The sequence below is a fragment of the Trichomonas vaginalis genome, chromosome VI, assembly GCF_026262505.1.
Source record: "Trichomonas vaginalis G3 chromosome VI, whole genome shotgun sequence".
Classification (NCBI taxonomy): domain Eukaryota; phylum Parabasalia; order Trichomonadida; family Trichomonadidae; genus Trichomonas; species Trichomonas vaginalis.
The window spans coordinates 5,046,158-5,066,265 of NC_067208.1; the positions used below are offsets into that span (position 1 = coordinate 5,046,158).

Sequence of the window (20,108 nt, forward strand, 5' to 3'; positions counted from 1 at the left end):
TTCAGAAATCTCATGAAGAAAGATATAAAAATTATGTCTCAGAATCAACACAAAATTTATTAGATGGTGAAATAGACGAAACACTTTCAGAAGAAGGTACTAAATTTATACGTAAACATAAGTTACAATTTATTGATAATGAAAAATACCCTTGTATCTTATTTTCACCCCCTCTCGATTCTGAGAAATTCAAAAAAGCTCTTAAAACGTGACATATGCAACTAATACGATTAAGAAAGAAGATCATGATATTTACACAAATTATTATTTAAATAAATGCACGGGTGTTGATAAAGTTTTTGATTTATTAGATAAAATATCAAAAGAAACCATTGAACATATAAAATTTTATGTGATTGCGGTTTCATTGTTGAAGATACCAATAATGTTTCATATGAAAGAACAGCACCGAAGGAAGACGAAGTTGAAAGGTCTATACCATTCGTTATTAAGAACATAAAAGATATGAAAACTTATAAACATTATATTTATTCATTTATTTCAGAAAAAATGGAAGCAACCCATAAAACATCTTCTCATCATTTTATAGCTATTCATACATTCCTTTTCAAAGTTGTGAAATTAAATAAGACAGGAATTAGATTTAATGTATCAGGGTACGCATTCTTGAGTAAATTAAAATGTATTCGTCACGTTGCAGATGATAAAAATTTATGTGTCCTTAATTCATTTTATGGGCTTTAAAAAATAAACTTTATTTTTATTTATTTTTTAATTTTTATTCTTACATAAATGAACAAAACGGAACAGCTAAAATGAATGATAATCAAATTAGAGCAGAAGGTAGAAGGTTATTTAAACGCTTCTATAACATTCCTGATGGTGTTAATCCTAAAACTCGTAGAAGCTATTTAAATGAAGCAATAGATGCATATGAAGGGTTTGACATTTCATCAGAAAGTGAGAGATTAGCGAGAATGTTAAATGTTAATATTGATTTCTATTATTGTGATCCTCAACCAGAAGACGTGGACATAAATAAGGTAGACTTTCCATTAGTGGAATCAATAATGATAGATCCAGAATTTGAAACAGTAAATATTTTATTAACACAGAGTCCATGTGGAAAACTTCACGCTGACAGAATAACAGACGTTGAAGCACTCACCGGCTATAAAGTTTGTCCATATTGTAAAGAAGAAGTTTATTCTATCCGTGATGATCCAGAAAGGAAAAACCAAAGAAGATTTTTAAAGCATTGTGAGAAATGTAAAGAAAATAATGGAAGATTAATTCAAGACGTTCAGTTGCAAAAGACACAGCAACCATATGCACCACATATTACGAAACAGAAGATATATCAGTGGTTATTAGCTCACAATTTGCAGGAATATTATCAACCGACAAGATATTATATTACTTTTGACTTTGAAACATTAGAGACTAAAGAAGAATTACAACTTTCTGAGTGTGCAACTTTGAACGCTTACTTAAAACCATTCATGGTATCATCAACGGTTAAATTAAATGATAAAACATACACGAGGAATTTTTGCTTAACTTCGAGTGATTCTTTATTTCTGATTGGATTGAGTTTTTATTTTCAACCTGTTCATTAGTTGTTGAATCAAATATTGAACAATATGAAGAATTAATGAAGCCGCAAACGGCGGGGACTTTGTCCATACATTAAATGAAAACAGAAGGAAGCATTTAAAGAACTTCTAGATGAGGAATTCAATAAAGTGAATATCATAGGTTTTAATTCGGAAAGTTTGATTTAAATTTAATTCTTCGTGATTTAAATACTGCAAAATGGAAAATAAAATCAATGCTGAGTTCTTCTTCTCAATTTAAGCAAATCATTGTACAGAAAACAAACGTTCCATATGAATTGAGATTTATTGACATCAGAAATTATATAGCGGGTGGGACATTAGACCAATTCACTCAAGATTTCGGAAACAATAAATCACGCGTTAAATCCTTTTTCCCTTATCAATTCATCACGTGGGAAAATTACGAAGAAGAATTATATAAAGAGGAACCATTCACGAAAGATTCATTTTATTCAGCATTAACTCAAGAAACTATATCAGATAGTGATTATCAAATATATCTCAATGATGCTAAAAATTTTAAGAATAGATTAGAATATTTTATTCATTATTGCAATAAAGATGTTGAAATTATGATTGACCCAATTGATAAAATTATTGAAGAAACATTTGTTTATAAAATTGACATGCTTCATAATCTTTCTTTATCATCGAATGCTTCAATGATTCGTTACGCTTTAGCATATAAAGACTTTAATCCTAATGAAAAATATCCTGAGGAAGAGATAGAATCAAGTTTTGAATTAACGAAAAAGTATTGGAAATATAAAATTGAATCATATAAGAAACAAGATGAAAAAGCAGAAAGGGATACTAAAAATAATGTTTCAATGGATGATTTTCAATACTATCACGATTTAATCCTTTCATCTAAATGCAAAATGTGTGGTAAAGCGTTTACATATGCAAATAAACCAACATTGGATAGAATCGATAATGAAAAACCACATACCAAAGAAAATTGTCAGTTAATGTGTTGTTATTGCAATGTCGTAAAATCAAATAAAGATGAAGACATGCAACGTTTAAGAATCAATTTAAGAAATCACGCATTAAAAAATAATTTACCAATGACTTTAGATTCAGTTGAAGCTTATCACATTCTCCGTAATGGAATTACTGGTGATCTATCAAATGTTCAACATCGTGTTAATCTTAAAGGAATCACACACATTAATAAACTTTCATATAGTCCAGAAACTAAAACTGTATCAAATGAGGACACTTCCAACATCATGACTCATTTCGTTGGTGTTGATTTTAATTCATTATATCCTTCATCATTTTCATCTAATCCCCATGATTTCATTCAATATACTGACCATAAAATGTATATGCCGGGAAGATTAAATGGTGTTATCATTTGTGATACAGCAACAAAGAAAGCAAAAGCACTGGGAATAATTAAGAAGAAAAATACTTTATTCGTGGCTGAAGTAAAGGGTCACATTGATGAAAAATACATTAATGATTACATAAACTTTTTACCGATAATAAGAAACTTAGATATTATCACAGATGAAAAAACAATTGGCGGTTTTATGTATAATTACATGAAATCAAACAATTTACCAGTTGACCAGAAACAGAGGAAATTAACTCAGTTAGCATCAACACACAACCAATATCAACCATTTTCTTCTTATTATCTTTGGTATCTAATAGACAGATTTCATTTTATCATCGATGATATTCAATCAATTTTAACATTTACGAAAAACACTTGTTTTAATGAATTTGCGAACGAATTTATGAACGAAAGACAAAAGGCTGAATTAGAAGGAAATAAAGGAAAAAGTTTATTTTGCAAGATTTCGCTTAATGGATCATATGGTTACGATGCAATAAATACACAAAATTACGCAAAGACTAAAATCATAAATGCACAGAAGGCATGCGTTGCATGTATGTCAAATAAGTTTAAAAACATAAGAGAAATAGGTGAAGATACATATCAAGTGATGCTTAAAGATAGATTTTATAGATGTGATACATGTTTACAAGAGGCATTCTTCACTTTAGATAATGCTAAATACTGGTATTTGGTTTTCATTTATGATTTTATGTATAAATGCATGAATGTTAATCGTTTTCATTTCATTGAAGGTGATACTGATTCATCTTATTGGGCAATCGCTGGCGACCCAAATCTTCCTAACACTCAAGCATTTCAAGCAATTGTAACCGATAAACAATTTTATGATAAAAACATTTTCAAATTCGCACCTTTTGATTTCTTCTGTTTTGATGAGAAATTTAAACCTAAATTAAAGAATAAAGCTGAAGAAAAAGCACATGAGAAGAAGTTATTGGGTTTAGCAATTGAGAAACAAGGTGATAACATGGTTGCTTTATGCCCTAAGTGTTATACATCATTCAACGGTTCAATTGATGGAAGTGATTTTAAAAAGATTGCACAAAAAATGAAAGGTGTTAGTTTACGACAAAATAAACAATTAAGGATACCCTTACGTGTCAGATTTTTTGCGCATACGAAGAAGTCATGCTAGACATGAGCTATAAACCTGAAATTTTAGCAACATATTTAAAACTTTTTAAACTACAATACACTTTAATATTCAAGAACAAAAATATTCTTTTTAGAAATTACATAATTATTTTATGTGAAATCTATATAAAAACATATTTTGCGAGCGTAACTTTTTTCTTTATAAGCACCTTATATGACTGATAAACTGTGAAGGCACATAATTGTTAATTCATAGAGTTGATATGTTTCCAAAATTGAGAGGAAATTTGAAAATTGAATACCCTTTCAATTCAATTTTCAAAAGATATCAGCTCCTTCAATAATTGAAGGACGATTTTGATCATTTGCTCTTAAAACAAGTATGCCATGGAGAAAAAAGTTACGCTCGCAAATCTGAAATATAACTATCATATAAAAAAATTAAATTTCTAATTTTTTACTCTATAGATATTATTGGCCACTTGTGTAATGCATAAAAGTTTATGTCATATGCATACATTTGGAAGTATGGGAGACGAGGGAAATTACTTCTATGAGGCACTAGGATTTTTAAAAATTTCTCTATCGGACTCACCATTCAATTTCTCGAAAATTAAAAAAAATCAATAATAGCTAAAATGTATTATGCATAACAAATTTTAATGTTACACGGTATTTTTTGAACTTCATGACATGAATTTTCTTTATATTATTTTTTTTTTGGATTTTCTATGATTTATGCGATAGGCTGGAACAACATTGTAAGTGCAATGATATCATTTATAGAGAAATCTAAAACTTCAGCATTCAGAACTCGCAACCACAAAAATATTCATTTGCTAAGTAAGTAAAGTTGATTAAGTTCGACACTTAGCTTTTATACGTAAAACCAAGTGTGTATTGTTATTTCTTGTTAAATTATTGAGAAAAAAATAAATTGTAAGAGAAACGATACTGATTATTGAAATAATATTGAGGGTAGCTGCAGATTTCTTCATTAACATGCCGGAAATTTGTTAATCTTGGTTTTCTATCATAAAATCTGTCGAAGAATCTAAAAACGGAGATATGAAATAGAGATCATGTAAATCTAGAGTATCCTGTCAGAAAATAGACTAAGCATGTAACCCTTTTTTGGTCATAAACACTTTTTACCACTTAGTCATACAGATGATCATTAAATTTAAACGAGCACTTTTTGTCAGAATTTATTCTTTTACAAAGACAGAAGATTTTAGTATTATTTAATATTAGTGCTGTAGCAAAATTCAAAAAACGGTGAAAATTCAGTGAATTTGTGAATTCACATTTTTTTTCGACATTTTTCTTGATATATCCATGCACATTAAGAACACAGCTTTGATACGCTTAAAAAAGCATATTTCATATGAAATTGTTAAAGAAATAAACAATTTATATAAAAATTGCACTTATGGGCAGTTTAGATATATAATTTATATATAACATATATACAAATCCATAGACAAAGTGCAATAACTACAATGTTGTAGAAAATTACAGCAGAAATACTGACTTTTTGAAGGATAATAAGAATTCTTCTAAATGTTGTATTTTTATAATTTGATTGATTTTTTTACTATTTCATTAATCTTTTATGAATAATAATTATTTTTAATATATGTGCTATTAAAATTTCAAATTTTGACTAATATATCTAAGTTATCTGAACGAAACATTTAGAAAATATCATACTTACATTGAAATAGCAAGTAGAGCATATTAATAGCAAGTTTCTTGGCTTTATATCTATCATCTATTGTTGTTTGATCAAACAAAATTCACTCTATTATATGGTGTCAATTAATTAAAACAATTTTTAATAGTTATTTATTTAGTGCGAATAAGTGCAAACTCATAAATGAATAACTTAATAGTAGAAATGAATTATCTGATATAAATCTCACATTTTGTCCATCAGAAATACTTTAATTGCATACGCATAACTATTAGTAATACGTCTGGAGTGTCAATTAATAACAATCCCACAACAAGTAAAATTCAGATTTTTATTAAACTTATTTTTTCCTCAAAGTTTTCTCAAATTACTATATATACATATGTGGATAAAATAATAGTAATATTGTAAAAAATTAGATAATTTTTTTTATTTGAGAACCTCTCAAAAGTTCATTCAATTTATCAATTGTTTCAGTTTGATGTATATTCATTTCTGGAGCCTAAAACTTTAGCAATCATGACAATATCATATTCTCTTTCTAACTACGCAATGTAAGGGTATCCTTAACACCTAAAAATTATTTGGATATAATAAATGATAAAGTGATATTTGATGGTCAGAATATTAATTTACAACTTAAAAACAGGTCAATGACTCGCTTAACAATTGGTAAGACTGCATTAACAGGAGCACACACTAAGGCTGTATGTTGTGAAAATGGATGTTGTATGCCATTTATTTAATACAATTTATTTTTTATTTTTAATGAAATGCCACAGAAGAGACAAAGAGGTGGGCACCCTTAAAACATTGATTTTATTTTTATATAAATGAATAACACAGATTTAAAAATTTTAATTGATGATTTAGTATTTAATCAAAATTTTCTTAGTTATTATGAATTAAAATCATATCTCCAAAAACATAATAACAATATAACGGGTGGTGATATGGATTATTATTATCCGTATTATAAAAATGAAATTTTGAAATATCATGATAAAATAATTTCTAAAATTAAAGACAAAATTAAAAATAATGAATATACAAAGGGAAAAACTAAATCACAACTTAAACAGTTGAAAGATTTCAAAAATAAAGTATTAACAGAAGAAGATATTGATGAATTATATAAATTATATAATCCTGAGCCGCAAAAGCCGAAAGAGAAAGTAGCAAATGTTCAACAGCTAAGGGTGCAAAACGCCCAGGTCCTTCAGACCATAAATGATGCACAAGCTTTAATTTATGATTCATTAGTTAAACCATATTCAGCCCGACTTTTAAATGAAGATCAACTTTTGGAATTCATCCTTCAACATAAACTCGAAGCGGGAAAGTATATCAAACCTTTATATACAGCATATTTAAAACAAATGAATAGAATACATCCAGAATTAATGACGGGAGGAATGAAATCCAAAATCAAAGCAGATAAAATTAAACCACCCGCAACACAAAAACCTCCAACGGTAGTACCCCCTCCTCCTTCAGTTAATCCTTCATCATTCACTTTATTATATCCATTTCAAACATTAAAGAAGCAAAAAGATTTTAAAAAGGGTTTCAAGATATTAAATAAACCAATTGACCCAAAAATTCAACCGTTAAAGGAAAAATTTAGTCGCCCTTCATTTGCCCCATATCCATATTCATACGAAATAGATCATTTAGAATATTCAAAAGGAAACGTTACTTATTTATTTGCCATTAACATTAACACTAGATATTTATATTGCATTCCGGTGAAAGGGAAAACAGAACAGGAAACAAGAAGAGCTATTCAATACTTACTAGACCATGAAAGAGTAGATAATATCAGGGGTGATGGCGATAAAGGATTTCAGGCAGCTATGACTCATTATTTCCCACAAATTAATTTTTACTTCTCATCTTCTCCATATACGTTTCATAATAAAATAGTTGATGCGGTAATGAGAACTCTTAGAGATGTGTTAGGGGTTAACGGTCAGATATACTGGGATGGAAATCATGACTCCATCATACAGCAGTTAGTATATTATTACAATAATACATGGCATAGAACTATAAACATGAAACCAGTGGAAATGAAAAATGATATTTCAAAAGAATGGGAATATATTAGAAAGCAAATGGAAAGGTTAAATGATGTTAAACGTGAACAAATTAATTCGGGGCTCATGAATTTTAAACAAGGGGATAAAGTTTTGATTCATCTCGATTATGGAAAAACTGATAAATCAATAACAAAAAGAAGACGAAGATTTGACACAATAGCTGAATTTGTTAGATATATTAACGGCAATGCATTAGTTGAAGTTGACAATAAATTAATAGAAATTCCGATTTATTTTATTACTCCATTATATTTAAATAATATTTAATTTTTTTATTTCGTAAGAAATGGGTGACAACGAAGCATCCAAGAGTCCTGATTCAATTAAGATTCAGAGTCCAGACGATGAATATAAAAAGAAACTAAACAGAATTAAATCAAAAATATGCTATTACAAAAAGAAGCCGCAATGCGGTGGGGCTGATGCCCATAAAACTAAAGTAATTGAAAACGATAAAGAGAGGAAAGAAATAATCGAAAAATTAGAAACTTACCGTTCAATCCTTAAACTGAGTGAAGCAAAAATAAAAGAATTTAATAGAATAAATAAATTGATTGGAAGAGATGAATTTAATAAAGATGAATTTTTAAACTCAATCCAAATTTAATTTTTATTCCTCTTCGACAACATCTATTCGAGACGCCGAACCCTTCTGGGTTCTTCTTTCCATCATTACTGCATAACCGCATCTTCTCGGTTTTCGTGGTTTGTTGTTTTTAATTCGTTCTTGCATCATTTTTATCATTTCCTCCCTTGTTATGATTCGTGGTAAATTTTGAGCTTGTGGGGTATCCATTTATATAAAAATAAAATTTTGTTATCAGTTATTTTATCGTTAATGGTTTTTAGGTTATTCAATAATTAATTATTTTTGAATAACTGAAAGTGTCACTACGTCACCATGTCACCGGGTTAATTAACTTCTCTTAAAATTACTGACAACATGACATTTTGACAACAGGTACGAAAGGAGGAAGGCATTTATGAATTATTTTTGAAGAACTGAAAGTGTCACTACGTCACCATGTCACCGGGTTAATTAACTTCTCTTAAAAATGATGACAACATGACATTTTGACAACACAGCAGGATTAATGCAAAAATAAATTCAAATCATACTTTATAAAGCTTCATTTACAGGTATTTCATCATCAGTAAATGAATCATCATTATCGTTTGGTTCAACCTGTTTATATAATCCTTTCATTTCTTCTTTCAAAACATAACACCATGTCTGTTTACCATCTATTCTTCTCTGTTTCCTATCACATTTATCCTTAATGCTCATTTGGAAATTCTTGTCTTTCATGTCTGATGGTTTGCAGAATAGAGCATTTTTACACGTCATACCTGCACACAATTCATCATAATGTGTATTTATCCATACATCTAAAGGATTTGTTGATAATTCAATTAAATCTTGTTTGGCTTCAGTCATCGGTATGATTCGTACATTAAATGATGAAAGGTCATATTGCATAAAATACGTCAGTAAATTATCATAAAATTCCTTAGTGCATGAATTCATTAAATTCTTGAAATAATCAAATTGACCCTTGAATTTACCATTAACTCTTAAAACTACGTATCTTCTGTCTCCAACTTCAATTTTGACAGGGTAGACGTTATTAGTTACCAAAATGAAATTGGCAACATTCTGAGCAGTTCTTCTGGGTTGATTCTTTTCATTAATTCTAATCTCATTATCCGTAATAATTGATTTCAAAGCGTTGAAGTTTGCGAGTCTATCTTCACCAACATTCTTGAGTTCATTAAGTACAAGAAACATTTTATTTTCAACTACTGAATTGAAATTACCCGTTAGCTCACTTATTTCGGTAATGTTTTTACATGAATAACCAGCGAGAAGTTCAGAAATAATGTCTGTAAATCTGTTTTTACCTGTTCCCTGAAGTCCTTTCAAAATAATTGCTGTTTCATTCTTGATTCCAGGATGTTGAATCATTGATGCAATCCAGCCGAGAAGATATTTATACACTTCATCGTTATTATCACAAATGGCTTCTTTAATGAAATTCATAAACATCTCAATTTTTGAGTAATCTACTTTTTCGAGAACGTTGTATTTATAACCCTGAAACGTTGAGAAAACATCTAGAGAATCAGATTTAAAGCAAACACCCTTAACGGTTAATGAGGATAATTGATTTAGTAGTACATCCCATGCTGTTATGGTTTTACCCTCTTCTTTAAATAATTTAATCATTTTGAGTGACTCTTTCATGTTTGATTGAAGAACGAATGATATTTGATTCATTTTGTCGTGGATATTATAGTCCTTTTGAATGAAATATTTATTTCCACAATCTACAAAACGGATTACACGTGATAAATCCTCAATTACTTCAGAACTGTTTTTATACTGATGATTTTCAGCCTTGCGTCTAATATCTGTTATCAAAAACGAGTCATCAAGTTTTATATCAAATGTTATTTTTGGCTTACGTAATAAAGGTAAAACGTATTCATCATAATATTCCTTTTGATAAAGTTTTAGAATCTTCACTAAAACAAATGGAGAAGTCATTAAATGTGCATATCTATAGGGTGTCCAAAGGTGTGTTTAGCACAAACCTGAATACTGCGAATAGAAATAAACAAGTTACATATATATAAAGTTTATTTAAATATAATCACCATTGGATTCAATCACGCGTTCGCAGCGATCGATCCAGGCTTCAAAGACACGCTTTAAATCATCATGAGAAAATTGCTCAAATTGCTCTCTTACAAAATTTTCAAGATCATCTGGACTCGCGAATTCGCGTCCTTCAGCTCTCTTTTTTAGCGTGCCGAATAAATAAAAGTCAGAGGGTGCAATATCAGGTGAATAAATTGGATTTGGAACAACTTTGACTTTGTTTTCCACCAAGTAATTCATTACCTTATGACTTTTGTGAACTCTTGAATTATCAAAATGAATTGCAAACTTTTGTTTTTGTTGTTTGGATTTCTCAAACTCATCAGAATTGATAATTTGAGTAAGAACATTGTCAATTAGATACTGAGCATTCATCGTATTAGGTTTTTGAAGAATATCAATTGCGATGATGCCATTCACGCCCCAAAAAACCGACAACATCATCATTGGTGTGTCAATTTTTTTCTTCGGGAATGTTTGCGGATTTTCATCCTTCGGGATCCACATGATTTTGGCTTCTGTTGCATATTGAAACCAAGACTCGTCCCCTGTTACTAAAAAGCGAAACTTCTTGGATTGATACGCACCCAATATAGAGAGGAGCTCTTTCGAAGATTGGACTCTAGATTTTTTTTGAACTGAATTAAGGTTGTGCGGAACCCAACGTGTATACGCTAGTTTGTAGTTCAAATAATTGTGCAGATAATAACTGACTGTTGTACGTGGTATCTTTGTCATCTCCTCTATCCTTCTGAGTGATGCTCTTGGGTCTTCATCTAGCGCTTGAAGAATTGCTTTGATTTTTCTTTGATCCGGCGATTTTTTGTCAATTTTTATGATGGGCGCCTTTTTGTTCATGAAGTGATACATCCTAACATGATACGTTACAGTGGAATAGCTAGAAGCATCCATACCGAAGCATTTTACCAATGTCTCGTAGATTTTTTTACAGTCTTTGCATTTTTTTGCAAGAGCGAGGATGTTTTCTTTATGATTCATTAAAAAAATGAAAAAAATCCCGCCAAAATTTCCCGCAAAACCGCCTCTTGTCTCAAAATTCATTTTATATCCCGGCATGGCGCCAAAATACAACATACTCATCATATACATATATTCATATTTTTTATTATATATTTATAATCAGCATATATCTCCTTTAATAGTCTCATATAGAGCGCTGTGCTAAACGCACCTTTGGACACCCTATACTACGTGCTTTTTCAAAATTACTTTTTGCATTTTCTGTTAAACTGCAGAAGTTATAAACGTTATCGTATGCTTCATTAATCAAATGATTAGGTAACGAATTAATTGCTTGAAACAGTGTGAATAATGTAACTTCTTTTTCTAAATTCATGTTTCCACCGTCATTATGTACTTCAAAATCACTGATGCCATCAACTATGCTCTGGGCAAGTTTATCGTCAATGTTTACATCTTTGTTTTCATTCATGATAGTCTTTATTTCTTCGTTCTTCTGTTCAACTCTTACCTTAATATTCAAATCATTTAATATATCATTCGCTGTTCTAGTTAATATTGAATCATAACTTCCACGAATGAATGAGTATGTATTGATTGGTTCTGTTGCATTCTTGCGAACTCTTGAATCGGCCATAACTACTAAAGAACGCTTTGAATCATCCATAGAAGTCATTATGTCGATATCATAATCATTGCTGGAATAACATTTAATCATTCTGTTCGAAACTGCATAAAAGAAATTAGTGTTACAATAAATGTGAAGACCTCCTGAAGCAGTTTTAACGATAACATCTTTATCCGAAAGTTTTGATAAAATGTCTTTTCTAACTGTTTCTTTAAGTTCATCATTGTACGATTTATTGATATCAACATCTATAATCGTTAAATTTGATATTTTATTTACTAATAAAGCCATACCAGTTTTCCTTCCTCTTCCTCCATCGTGTTTGAGGTAGTTATGTAAATCAATCTTGTTTTCACCAATTCTTTCGTTGAGGGTTTTAGTTTCTGCCACAACTAATTCCTCAGCTAATGAATCAATAACTTTTTCATCAGAAACGATATAGTTGCTGTTGTTGTTTGTGCCCGTCATTTATATAGGAATAAAAAAATAAAAATAATTTTAAAACTAACTTTATTTTTGGGCTGCATCAATTTCCAGGACTGTTGTCAAAATGTCATGTTGTCATCATTTTTAAGAGAAGTTAATTAACCTGGTGACACGGTGACGTAGTGACACTTTCAGTTCTTCAAAAATAATTAATTATTGAATAACCTAAAAACCATTAACGTAAACATTAACGATAAAATATATTTCCAGGACTGTTGTCAAAATGTCATGTTGTCATCATTTTTAAGAGAAGTTAATTAACCTGGTGACACGGTGACGTAGTGACACTTTCAGTTCTTCAAAAATAATTAATTATTGAATAACCTAAAAACCATTAACGTAAACATTAACGATAAAATATATTTCCACGGTTCATTCGGTACTTCATTACCTAATTAATTACAGACATAAAATATATTTAGTTCATTCGGTACCATGCAAATACAGTCATAAATGGTGGCATGTAATCTTCACCCGAGCCCGTTGGATTTGTTGTGAAAGTATGGACATGATTTCCTCCTGGTTCAGTTTGTCGAAAAGTCTTTTTTGTTGAATCGTTATAAGCTGGAGATAAAACATCATAACCGGCTTCATAGTCTGAGTTGTATAATGGGTGGTCTCTTAATGAGTGTCTATGGTCGCCAGAAAAGTTTGTAGTTCCTGTATGCTTATGCGGTGGAAGGTTTGCTTCTTTAATTTTCTTTGAACCACCCGTTTGCTTTGAACTATTAGCACAATAGAGGAAACGATCGGTTATTTGTTGCCATGTACCGAAACCGAATACATCGGCTGGATTTGTTGAATTCATTGATGTATATATTGAACCAATGGGGTAAATCATCTCAAGAATTGTATTTAATCCATTATGAATATTGAATTTATTATATAATATTGAAACCGGGTGAGTATTTAAAACTGGTCTTGTTATCAATATTAACGTATTATTTTTGAAAATAGCTTTTCGTACATCTTGAAATTTTGTGATTTCAGACCAGTTTCTTCCATCACTACTGATATTTACTAAATCACCACATCCTAAAGCAATGAAATACCCATCAATATAAAATAAATTAGTAAATCTATAATTTCGAGTAAATTTTGGAGTGAATGAATAAACCAATTCCCAATTTGATAAATCCTGTGATAAATAAATATGTCTGTTATAACTTACAGGATATGAATAGACCATTCCACCTGAAACGAGAACATAAACATTTGATCCATAACATAAAGCTTCAATGTCTCCATCAGCTTGAAAAATTTGTTCAAATTGACCTTGTGGTATTGAATATGATCTATAAATTTTATCATTTTGTAGGATAAAATACATGTTGTTAATGTAATACCATTTACTTGTATAATCAATTTCCAAATCTGATGACATCATACTAAACATATAATAATTTATCCCATCCTCACTAATGAAAATTGATTGACTTCATAAATTAGTACCCATTTATTATTAACACATCTAATAGGATTATTTGGATATTTAAATTTAGCATCTTGATTTAAATTACATTTGAACCATTGGATACAATCGAATGAATAACAAGGGCAAAAATCATCTCCAACCGTTATCATTCCCATAAATTTACCGTTATTATATTCAACATATAAAATTCTTGGATTAATGATTGGCTTTCGTGTATCAGGATTCAAAACAGATGGAGTAAATGATTCATAGTTTTTAAAATCATTTGTTTTAAAATAATAAAGCACTCCATCTGTATAAAATAAATACGTGGTCACTCCATCGAAACATAACCATTCAAAAGAATCTATATCAAAGGTTTTATCTGATGATTTCATAAAATTTAAAAATGGTGGAGTAAAATAGACCTCTGATTGTTTTATTTCTTCATTAACAAATGATATATCAGCTTTCTTTGCTAACTCAGTATTAATGAATGAAATAACTTTTTCCTTATCTGCCTTCTTCTCTAACTCATCGTTAACATAAGTTTTATCTGCTTTAAGGTCTAAACATCCTGAAACCCACCCTGTATCAGCTTTAACTTTAAAAGTCTCCGATGTCCATTCATGATACCATTCAACCTTTTCTTTAATTTCATTATCTTTTTCATCAACATAAACCAAATTTGCTTTCTTCATTAACTCACTATCCACATATTCCTTATCTGCTTTCTTCATTAACTCACTATCCACATATTCCTTATCTGCTTTCTTCATTAACTCACTATCCACATATTCCTTATCTGCTTTCTTCATTATGTCGTTTAGGAAACCTTCTATGAATTCCTCATTTAAATTAAATCTTCCAATCTTCAAAACTTTAGGAAATGCATTTAATGCATAATATCTCTGTTCTTCTGGTGGAATTGATGTTATATCATCCGTTATACCTTTAATTTTAGAATTCATAAATAAAATTTCTTTTATATTTGATATCACTGCACCACCATTGCAAACGAATTCAAAATGGTCATTTTTCAATACTATCTCCAAATCTCCATATTTCAACCTTTGCGTTTGTTCTGCCGTCTTTGAATTATATGCATATGTGGCATATGTAATGGTCTGAAGGACCTGGGCGCTTTGCGCCTTAAGTTGCTGTTGTTTAATCATTTATTACGATTTAAAAATAAATATTTAATCCGTTATCTCATCAGCTATTTTCTCTATTTGAAATTGCCATAATATTTCATTCATAAATTCTAAATCACAATCAAATAGGTCAGTTATTCTAAATTTAATATTTGATAAATCTTTTGAATGAAGAATAAATGAATTCCCGGATAATTGAAGCGGATATGGAGTGTGGGACAAACTATCCAGTGTCACTTTTTATTAACCTTATTTAAAAAAATTAATAAAATAATAATAAAAAATTATTTGAATCTTTTACATTAATTGTTTCTTTTTTAAAAATACCTTTAAAGTACAATAAACAAGATTTGAATCTATTGATCCTTGTTGCAAACTTGAATATATTGCTTCAAGCATTTTTGAGAGTAGCCCATGCTAGCTTTTATCTCTTCTTGGATACCAAACTGGAGGAGCTCCATAGTGTTGAATATCACGGGCTCCATACAACAAATTGAATAAGGTATTTCAAAATTTGAAGGAAATGGTCCATCATTGAATGTAGTGGCCGGGAATTGAATGACATACAGATAGTTTGAGGAAATTTGTTATAAATTATAATATAATTGAAGAATTAATTATCAAAACAAGTCTAAGAGCCATTTGTCAGATTTTCCCGAAATGCAAGGTTAAGATTTTAGCAGCGACTAACTTTGAGTGTACATATATAATTGTTATACTGAGTACTTTCTATCTGTGTTACTTATTTGAGTCTAAGAGTCATTTCTACCATAGAACTAGATATTGTCTCTCATTAAATATATATAACTGTAAACTGCTTAATTCATTTATCTATTTAGATAAAATTATATTTATATAAGATTTCATGTTATTATTTCATCTTTATTATTTTTTTTATTCCTTTGAAAAGTGACACTGGATAGTTTGTCCCTTTCTCGCGGATATGATAAAGAAAATGTGTTTAAGTTGATGGATAAAATGTTTTGTATTGATGGGTAAGAGTTAAGGTCTAATGTTTGATGTGAAAATCTCATTGGGGTATTAACTTTATCACATTTGATTAAAATGAAATTGGAACCAGTGTCAGAATACAAAACATCCCCAACATCTTTTTCAAAATTTAATATCCCCAACAATGAACGAAGATGAGGAGTACAAAATTTAATTTTCAGCGGGAATTTAATAAGGTTATTTATTTCATCAAGTTCAAAAAGTTTATCGGGTTTTGATTTAAAATTTTCTTCATACCATACGATCAATGATTCATTTAAATAACTTAAAATCATGTTAATATCCCATTTCGCTATCACATTATTTATATACATATCATACGTTTTTTCAAGGTCATCTTTAATAAATGATATATAATCTGAAGGGTCTAAAAGAATGGGATTAAATTTACCACTCACAGAAACGAGAGTAACATTATAAATTCCGCAAACTGTTAAATTTAATTCACAGTTATTATTCGAAATAATATTGATAATTGACATTTTTATTACGATTAAAAATATGGTAAAGCGTTATTTTCCAGTGATAAATAAAACTAGAATAAGATTACCTCAAGAATTCATAAATTCAACGAATAAGAAATTCATTCATGTTATAAATTTTAGTGTTTTCAGAAAATATGAGTCAGTGTCATATTCATCAACAGGTTATATTTCACTTCATTCAAATTTAGTTCAATCAAACCCATATAATGACCATTTCATAAGATTTTCAGATGGTATTAAAAATGTAATTGATAGATTAAAATATGAACAGATTGACAATATCGAATTTTTGGAATTTTGGTTTAAATATCCCGATGGAAAAAAGATTGAAGTTAAAGATAAAGCTGATACTATAACAAAAACAATTACAATGACCGATCCGGATAGTGGGGAACATAAAGAAATAAAACAAACGATAGAAACTGGTGAAAGGTCAATTATTATCGATTATGATTCAAAGGATTATTATTCGATAATGTTAATGCTTGAATATTAAATAGCCTTAACAAAGAATTTTTCAAGTGATATTTTATATTCATCAACTATTTTATTATAAATATCATTATATGTTAAATGAAGTTCAGTTGTTGTTCCGTTCTTTGATATCTTAATTGTGCTAATATCCTTTATAGGATTTATTTTTGCAACTGTTCCGCAGCATGAAACCTCATCATCTATGAAAAATTGAATCTTAACGTCTGAATCTTGAACATCACAAAGAATGGCGATAATGTGAATTAATGATTCATAAGGTAAAATAATTAAACCGGATTGGTCAATTAAATTTATTATTGAATCATAATTATTAATTATTATATCACGGTAAATTTTCATTAATTCTGAATTAATGTCTATTTTATATGGGTTCTCGATGTTTGATGAAAGAGGCGGGGGTATGTTGGATAAGTGGGAATTTCAACAGGTTCTTTACCGGGTTCAGATAAAATGATTGGGTCTCCATTCTCATGGTTTTCTTCATTCTCCTCATTCTTCGGTAAGTCACGAGTTAATAAATTTGGTTGAGTTGCTGACCTTGTTAATTCGGGCTAACATTAACTTTAACATTTTGAATAATTCGTGATTTATCATCATTTACGTTATAACCAACCGTAATCTCTGCTTTTGCGTTAGTGTTCTTTTGACTAGTGAAACGTCTTCTCATTTATAATCGAATAAAAAAATATATTTAAACTTTTATTTTGCCGGAAGTTTTGAATCTATTATTCCCTGTATTTGTTCTTGAAGTTGATTTTTAGCTGGTTCATTGTAATTAATAGACCTAATATATTCATTAATTGCATTCTTATAATCATCTGATTTCTCAAATTTTCTTTTATCCGATTCCTTAACTAAATCATAAGTTAAACCTCGTTGCTGATATAATGGTTTCTTAATTAAATCTTTGAATGCTTGAGATAAAGCACCTGATGCAATTCTTGCTACTATAATTGGTTGGAATTGCTGTTTAAGTTCATCTTTAACATTTGCGAAAACTGGATCGAATAAAGCAACTTTAAAGAATTTCTTAGCTGAAATTTCGGGTCTAATATTTGCATATTTACCATCAAACTTGTTAGAATATCGTGGTAATCCATCCGGTCCCTCTTCAATAGCATTTAATTCTTCATTGAAATAAGAATATGGATTACCACGATATGAATTAATTGGACCATTTTCACCTTCTCCAATGTATTGTTTAACAGCTTTTCCATTTTCATCAAATTGCATAGGATAACGTTCATTATATGCTTTACGTTTAGGATAATCAGTTATAGTTAATTTGTAACCATTTATGACTTTAATATTTCCTTGACCATCAGTAATGAAAACTTCATTTATACCATCGGGTTTTCCATTTGGACCCGTAATGTCTGCTTCGTGTGCTTCCCAATTTGGACCTTGACGTTTGGCATGTGCTTGAGCTTCTGGTAATGTTAAAACGTTTCTCATTTGTTTAACATCTTTTTGAAGACCAGCAACAATATGAACTAATTCTTTCATTCCATCAGGAACTTTCATAGTTCTATTATATGCACCCTTTTTGTTTGTTCCTTGTTTTAATGGAACCTGTAGAAGATTTGCCATTTCAGTCATGTTTAATTATAAATAAAAAATAAAAATTAATTATAAAAAGTTAATCAAATTTAACACTTCCTTTATTTAAATCAACTATTATTTTTCCATGTTCACCTAATTGCTGATATTGTGTGTAAAGTTCATTAATGCTCATTGGTAAATTCACTTGATAAAGCATAACGTTCAACTGTTGACGACTAAACCCACTGAAAATGAAAAGTGTTGATAGATTTGATTTAATGTTTGTGCTTAATGCTTTGAAGTATTGAACAGCCATGAAGAATGAACACTGAATGTGTCGACATTGAGTTAATAACTGATTAAAATATGATTTCTCGTTTGTTATTAGTTTTGATTTCACTGCATCATCTAGAAAAATGAGTGAATGCAAAAATTCTCTATCAAAATTTGAAATAGAAAGTGTTTCAAATAATTCATCCCGTTGTTTATCAATAATTTTATCCTCTAATCCTTGCTTCTTGATTGTATTATATAATTCTTTATACATTAAAAAGTTTTTAAATAATCTTCTGCTTCTTCTTGTGATAAATAAATAATTGGAATTTTGATTAAATGCTTTAAAGATTCAAATGTATCATCTGAAGGTGAACCTGAACGGTTGATATAAATTAACACGTGTGAATAGGGGGAAGTGTTAGCAATAATGATAATTTGTTTTAATATCGTTAATGTTTTACCTTTATTCTGTTTACCAATTGCTGCAGTGATTGAATTTAAATAACATTCAGAATATGGAATTTTCATTAATTTTTCCTTAGATAGAGCATTTCTATTATCACTCAATGCTTCATTAATCATATCATCTATGTATGTATTATATACTCCTGCTAATTCTTCATAAGGGGTGGATGAATTTAAATCCATTTAATCAAAAATAAATTTATAATTTTAAACATTTCTATTCATCAATATTTCATCATATGAACTTCTATACTGCGGTGGTGTACCTGTTGGATGATATTTCAAACCTTCATCCGGTGTCCATGTCCAATATGTAGTCCTAGTAAACCAAACCTGAGGAGGATTTGTCACCTTTGAACAGTAAGTGTCATTTACACCCTGAATGATTGGATAAGCTTTCACTTGTACTGTAACTTGTGAGTTGAAAGTTTCTAATCCATCAAAGAATATACCCGCTCCATCACGTTGAACTGGAATAGTGCATAAGAATGAAGTTTGGTCTTTCCATGTTCTAGCTAATGGCGTGCCATCATCTGCATTCAGTGGTCTAGTTAATGAGTCCTCGTATTCTTCTGTGCATTCATTCACTCCATCTAAATCAGAAGCTTGAAGCATACGTGTAAAGAATATGTCACCCACTGTGGTCATCGCTTGATCGGGG

General features: G+C 29.7%; 5 protein-coding genes and 3 pseudogenes across 8 annotated transcripts, besides 4 other annotated features; 3 read left to right on the top strand and 5 right to left on the bottom strand.

Moving 5' to 3' along the window:
- Nucleotides 1–27: part of a mobile genetic element that runs on past the window's edge.
- A 1,004-nt stretch (nucleotides 28–1,031) lies between these two features.
- TVAGG3_0808010 lies at nucleotides 1,032–2,047 on the top strand (annotated as a pseudogene). Its single transcript has one exon. A coding segment is annotated over exon 1 (1,016 nt).
- A 4,532-nt stretch (nucleotides 2,048–6,579) lies between these two features.
- Nucleotides 6,580–8,115, top strand: TVAGG3_0808030 (integrase core domain containing protein family; the record flags this gene model as incomplete). The annotated part of the gene is made up of 1 exon (XM_051247603.1): nucleotides 6,580–8,115. The coding sequence occupies one exon, from the start codon at nucleotides 6,580–6,582 to the stop codon at nucleotides 8,113–8,115; it is 1,536 nt and encodes a 511-aa protein (XP_051083078.1).
- Nucleotides 6,580–19,504: a mobile genetic element.
- Nucleotides 8,135–8,455, top strand: TVAGG3_0808050 (uncharacterized protein; the record flags this gene model as incomplete). Its single annotated transcript, XM_001300354.1, has 1 exon — nucleotides 8,135–8,455. One exon carries the CDS (start codon nucleotides 8,135–8,137, stop codon nucleotides 8,453–8,455), a length of 321 nt encoding a protein of 106 aa, XP_001300355.1.
- Nucleotides 8,969–10,396, bottom strand: TVAGG3_0808060 (uncharacterized protein; the record flags this gene model as incomplete). The annotated part of the gene is made up of 1 exon (XM_051247604.1): nucleotides 8,969–10,396. The coding sequence occupies one exon, from the start codon at nucleotides 10,394–10,396 to the stop codon at nucleotides 8,969–8,971; it is 1,428 nt and encodes a 475-aa protein (XP_051083079.1).
- Nucleotides 10,413–11,716: a mobile genetic element.
- TVAGG3_0808080 (Mariner transposase) lies at nucleotides 10,493–11,620 on the bottom strand (the record flags this gene model as incomplete). Its single annotated transcript, XM_051247605.1, has 1 exon — nucleotides 10,493–11,620. The coding sequence occupies one exon, from the start codon at nucleotides 11,618–11,620 to the stop codon at nucleotides 10,493–10,495; it is 1,128 nt and encodes a 375-aa protein (XP_051083080.1).
- TVAGG3_0808090 (keratin-associated protein family) lies at nucleotides 13,086–13,935 on the bottom strand (the record flags this gene model as incomplete). The annotated part of the gene is made up of 1 exon (XM_051247606.1): nucleotides 13,086–13,935. A coding segment is annotated over one exon (850 nt), but the record flags the coding sequence as incomplete, so codon positions are not given.
- Nucleotides 15,383–16,110: a mobile genetic element.
- Nucleotides 17,162–17,831, bottom strand: TVAGG3_0808110 (annotated as a pseudogene). The gene has a single exon. A coding segment is annotated over exon 1 (670 nt).
- Nucleotides 19,505–19,654: 150 nt separating the features above from the next.
- Nucleotides 19,655–20,027, bottom strand: TVAGG3_0808120 (annotated as a pseudogene). Its single transcript has one exon. A coding segment is annotated over exon 1 (373 nt).
- Between the last annotated feature and the right edge of the window lie 81 nt (nucleotides 20,028–20,108).